The sequence below is a fragment of the Buceros rhinoceros genome, unplaced genomic scaffold (assembly GCF_000710305.1).
Source record: "Buceros rhinoceros silvestris isolate BGI_N320 unplaced genomic scaffold, ASM71030v1 scaffold24328, whole genome shotgun sequence".
Lineage (NCBI taxonomy): Eukaryota > Metazoa > Chordata > Aves > Bucerotiformes > Bucerotidae > Buceros > Buceros rhinoceros.
In genome coordinates this window covers 16877-21298 of record NW_010426685.1, presented here as the reverse complement: position 1 = coordinate 21298, position 4422 = coordinate 16877, and the positions used below count along the sequence as shown (strand labels likewise).

Sequence of the window (4422 nt, the reverse complement as noted above, 5' to 3'; positions counted from 1 at the left end):
GCTTCCAACCCGCTTGGAGGCTGCCAGAAACCATCGCAGCAGCTGCCGGGCTCGGCCTCGCGAGGCTGTGATCTATACCGTGCATTGTCTTTTTATGTAATGTGTTTTATTAAATGTCTTCTAAAGCTTACAAGTGTCCCCGGGACATGACTCTCCAGCACAGCGTAACGCTCTGCCAAGTAATGAAGTATGATTTATGGTGGTAACGGTTATCCTAGGTTGTTTTTTTTTTAAATTATTACAGCAATAGCTCTGTCGAATACAGGAATATAACATGCTGCATTTGGCACGTTTATGACAACGGTGCTCTGGTTTTCTTAACTCCACAGTTCGGTGTTGGCAGTATTTCAAATTCTTGAGACAGATGTTTAAATGAATTTTTTAGGAGGACAGTGAAATACTTTCAAAACATCATACGGCGCTGAGTGTCTCAATATGAGCACGGACATTATTTCTGCAGCGTTCAGGTAGGGCAGAGCAGCACATGGCCTCTCTGGTTTAGATCTCACAGTAAACGATGGAAGTAGCAAATGTTGAATTAGCTTTTCTGGGGCATCCTGGCCTGTTGTTACTTTTTGGCTGAGGTGGTGGCGGGGGAACAGACACTTGACCTCCTCCTGGATTTAGTTCGCACTCGCGTCTCCTCTGCGGGCAGTGAAAACAGACCCACATTTGTTTTGCGTGCAGTTCCCCCCATGTTGATAGAGGACTAAGTGGTCTCACGCTGACACTGTGAGTGTGTCATTGTGGTCCCAGTGGTTAGGGTTTCAGGCCAGAAATGACAATCATTTGGAAAAATGTAAATGAGAACCCTAGTGGCATATCTGCGAGGCAGACAGCATTCAAGTATTTCCATTGAAACACTGAAAATTCTTGGTGGTTTTTTACCTTTCTTTTTCTTTTTCTTTTTTTTTTAAGGTGTTGGCTAAAACCAACGAGAGCGCTGTAGCGAACAAAGCCACGGGGTTCGGCTCTGGCATTGCTGTTAGCAACTTCCAGTCACGGAAAATCGGAGCCCACAGAGGCAGGAGTCGGCATTGTTGGAGACATCATCACCCTTGGCGCAGCGCGTGTTTGCAGCTGGCGGGGGGAAGGCGCCCTGCGACGAGGCTGCGCACTGACTGCGCAGAGATTGAAGACAAGGGAAGCATCAGTAAAGCAATGAACACTTACATTTAATTTACATTTGACAATTTGCACATAAATAATGATGTAAACCAATACGTAAACATATGATAGTTTGTTGTTCTAGCAAAGTAAAAAGCCTGTTAACTTTGGTCAGAGTCTTTCTCGAGAGAGACAAAAAAAAAAAAAAACCCCAAAACACTGTTGATTGTTGCTACATTCACATGTAAAACGTCTAAGGGAAGGGGAAAACAGTAAAGAGAAGTAACAATTCTTAAAGCTGATGCATATAAATTCTTGTATAATTTTTATCAAATACAAGAAAGCACTACAGGCAAATAACAGGAAAAGTGTGTGTCCAGCGACAGAGTAGTGATACTTTGGTTTAACCTACAAGTAAGTACTATATTTATGAACTATTGCTACATTTAAAAGATGTCAGCCTCACGATTTGCTGGAGTGGAAATGTAATGAACTGTAGTCCTTCAAAAGCTGCGTTGAGAGACTTGTATTTCAGGATCGTTTGTTTTTTTAACAGAAGGCATTAAAACGAAGTTTGCTGAAAAAAACAAAGATCACTGAAGTGGGCTATGTTAAAAGTCGTCAGAGGATAACCAGCCAAAAAGGTATCCAAGGAGGGGAGGCGTGTAATAATGCTTCTTTTATCTGTGCAAGTTGACCATGCAACTCGTTAATGGCAGGGTGAAACGAGAGCAGGGGCTCATCCCGCCTAACTTCCATCCTGCCCTTCGCTGTGGTTTGTGAACACACCACACACGGGTCATATCTGGCTTCTTCTCAAGTTCTTTCGGTGACATTTTCTGGCTGTTCACTGACCACCCGCCTCCTGCCCTCCCCCTCCCAGTAAGTACTGCAAGGAGAGCAGGGGGGGTGATGCCCCCCATCCTGCAAATGGGGGTCACTGCCGCCAAAGGCGCTGAGACGCCACGGGCGGGTGACGTTATTCACATGGGGTGTTGGAGAGCTTGGGCTCCACCTGGACAGCTGTGCCTGCGAACCTGCGAGTGACAAACGCCTTAGAACAACCTTCCTTCTGGTTTTGAGGTCACTGGTAACATGCAAAGCGGGATAACATTTGATTTTCACGCTTAGATGAAAAATAGGTTTTATTACATGGTTTGGCTCACAACTTAAGTGGTATAAATATATATACATATACATATATAGTATAGTGGTATAAATATATCTATAAATATACATGTATTCTTTGCTACACCTCAAACGTCACCGTATCATCTTTGGGCTTAGCAAAACAAAAAGATAAAAGGACGTGCATTCTGTCTTTCGCTGTCCACATTTTGGTTTCTTCTCTAAAGTAGCAAAGCATTTAGATAAAACAGCATTGTCTGCACCACTGGACACAAGCACTGAGGTAATTGTTGTTCAACAACTTTGCAATGCCCTTTTCTTCTTTAATTAAATTAACCACAAAATGTACAAACACAAATACTGAGAAAAATCTGAGTCGTACAGGAAGGAAGAAAAAAAATGTATGTGCCAGGAAAGGACTTTGTTCCCCACTGCTACCCAGGCAAAGTGGGAGAGGAAAATACAAGTAAAACTGAACCCCTTCTTTCTCAGGGAATCTGACCTTTTTTTTTTTTTTTTTTTTTTTTTTTTTTTTTTTTTTCCCTGGAAGGCTCTGGCCAAAAAAAAAGAAAAAAAAAAAGAGAGAGAGAAGTAGTCTGCCAAAACCCTCCTATTAGGCAGACTATTAAAAATATTTGTGTGTTTGCTTTTATGTTTGCTGTTAAACTGCTTTTGGAAACAAAAGAACGTGAGATTTTGTTTTGGAAGAGCCACTTCAAGCTGATGCATTCCTTTGGTCATAAAGTTACATGACAAGGTGTGGGGCTAGAGCTGTTCTCTAAACACCTGCAGTCTTGTCCATGGCAGGTAGGAGTTGGCTGTGCCGTGTCTGCTCGGGGTAGAGCTGCAGGTGGAAGAAGCTCTCTCCTGTCCTCAGCGAGGCAGGAGTAGCAGTTTCTTCCCTGCTGGCTGCTCCTCTGGGTTGGTTTTTTCTTTTTTTCCTTTTCAATTCCCAGGGGGGTGATTCGCCTATAAAAGTACACAGCAATTTTTTCAAACCAGCAGTCGAGGATTCTGCATGTCAAATGTCCAACTTTGGCAATACGAAAAACCGCATTTGTTTAAAAAACATCGGTACATAAAATGCGTTTACTGAAACCCCAATCTTAGGATCTTAAAACAGATGTGCAGAAAAAAGTATCTACAAAGAATGGCCATGAAACAAAAAATAAAAACATTTAAAGTAAAAATTACAATGAATTTTCCAGTCATTGTAAACATTTTCCTAATTATTGCTTTTAGAATGATTAATTGCATAATAAATTATGAAGTACTATCATTGAAAAAATAATTATGGATAGATGATTGTCTTTTAGTAACTGGCGAGGCAACACACAGTCCTTTGCCCCTTTTTTTATGCCCTGAGAAAACAGTAACTTTGGAGTTCCTTCTTTCAGCTGGAGAGCGTAGGGAAACTACTGTAAGCCAAGATTGCTTTGCAGCATTGAAACTATGTACAAGCAACTGCTACAGGCACCCTGACTTGCCAAGTCATAAATCACTCAGATGGATGAAAGACTAGGTTTTATAGATTGGGCTTTGCTTTTCTTACCTTTATGTTACAAGACTTCTTTGTGCCAGTTAAAAAAAAAAAAAAAAAAAATCACTTTGCCAAAAAGTCTTAAGGGTCCATTGGTTCAACTGTTTCTTGCTTGACCTTTACAGGTAACAGAGGTAGTGGGTGACCATGAGGCAACTTCATAATTGACATATCTGACGACTCGTAAAGGTTGCATCCTGAGGAGATAAGTCCATTTCCCAGGTTCCTCTGTAGGGATGCTTTCAGATTAGCTCCTTCCATTTCCCTCCTGAGCATGGTCAGTATATCCTTCTCCACAACCGATGTCAAGTCGATATTGTCCTCCACTTCTTCCAGCTTGTCGGCATTGTCACTGATGTCAAACTTCTCGATCTCCTCATTGATTCGATTCAGGTCCTCCATGGAGAGGCCAGAGGCAGGGGCGACGGGGCAGTTGCCCTTCAGGTGGACCTGGAGGCTGCAGAGGTGAATGTAGCTCTTGTGGCAGTGGATGCATTTATGGGGACGTTCCCGGGTGTGGAGACGCTTGTGCAGCTTCAGGTGCACAAACTGGGTAAATTTGGCCGGGCAGAGCTTGCACTGGTAAGGCTTCTCTCCAGAGTGGAGCCGCAGGAGGGGTTTGAGATTGCTGGGGCTGCTGAAACGCG

At 42.8% G+C, this 4422-nt stretch overlaps 1 protein-coding gene across 1 annotated transcript in view; it reads right to left on the bottom strand.

Moving 5' to 3' along the window:
* Positions 1-3856: 3856 nt before the first annotated feature.
* The window catches only part of PRDM1 (PR domain containing 1, with ZNF domain), a gene marked incomplete at its 5' end in the record, with an annotated part of 14467 nt that continues 13901 nt past the window's right edge, over positions 3857-4422 (bottom strand). The window contains one exon of the mRNA XM_010141617.1: positions 3857-4422. This exon is cut by the window's right edge and continues 1 nt beyond it. Within this exon, the coding sequence (XP_010139919.1) occupies positions 3857-4422 (566 nt within the window).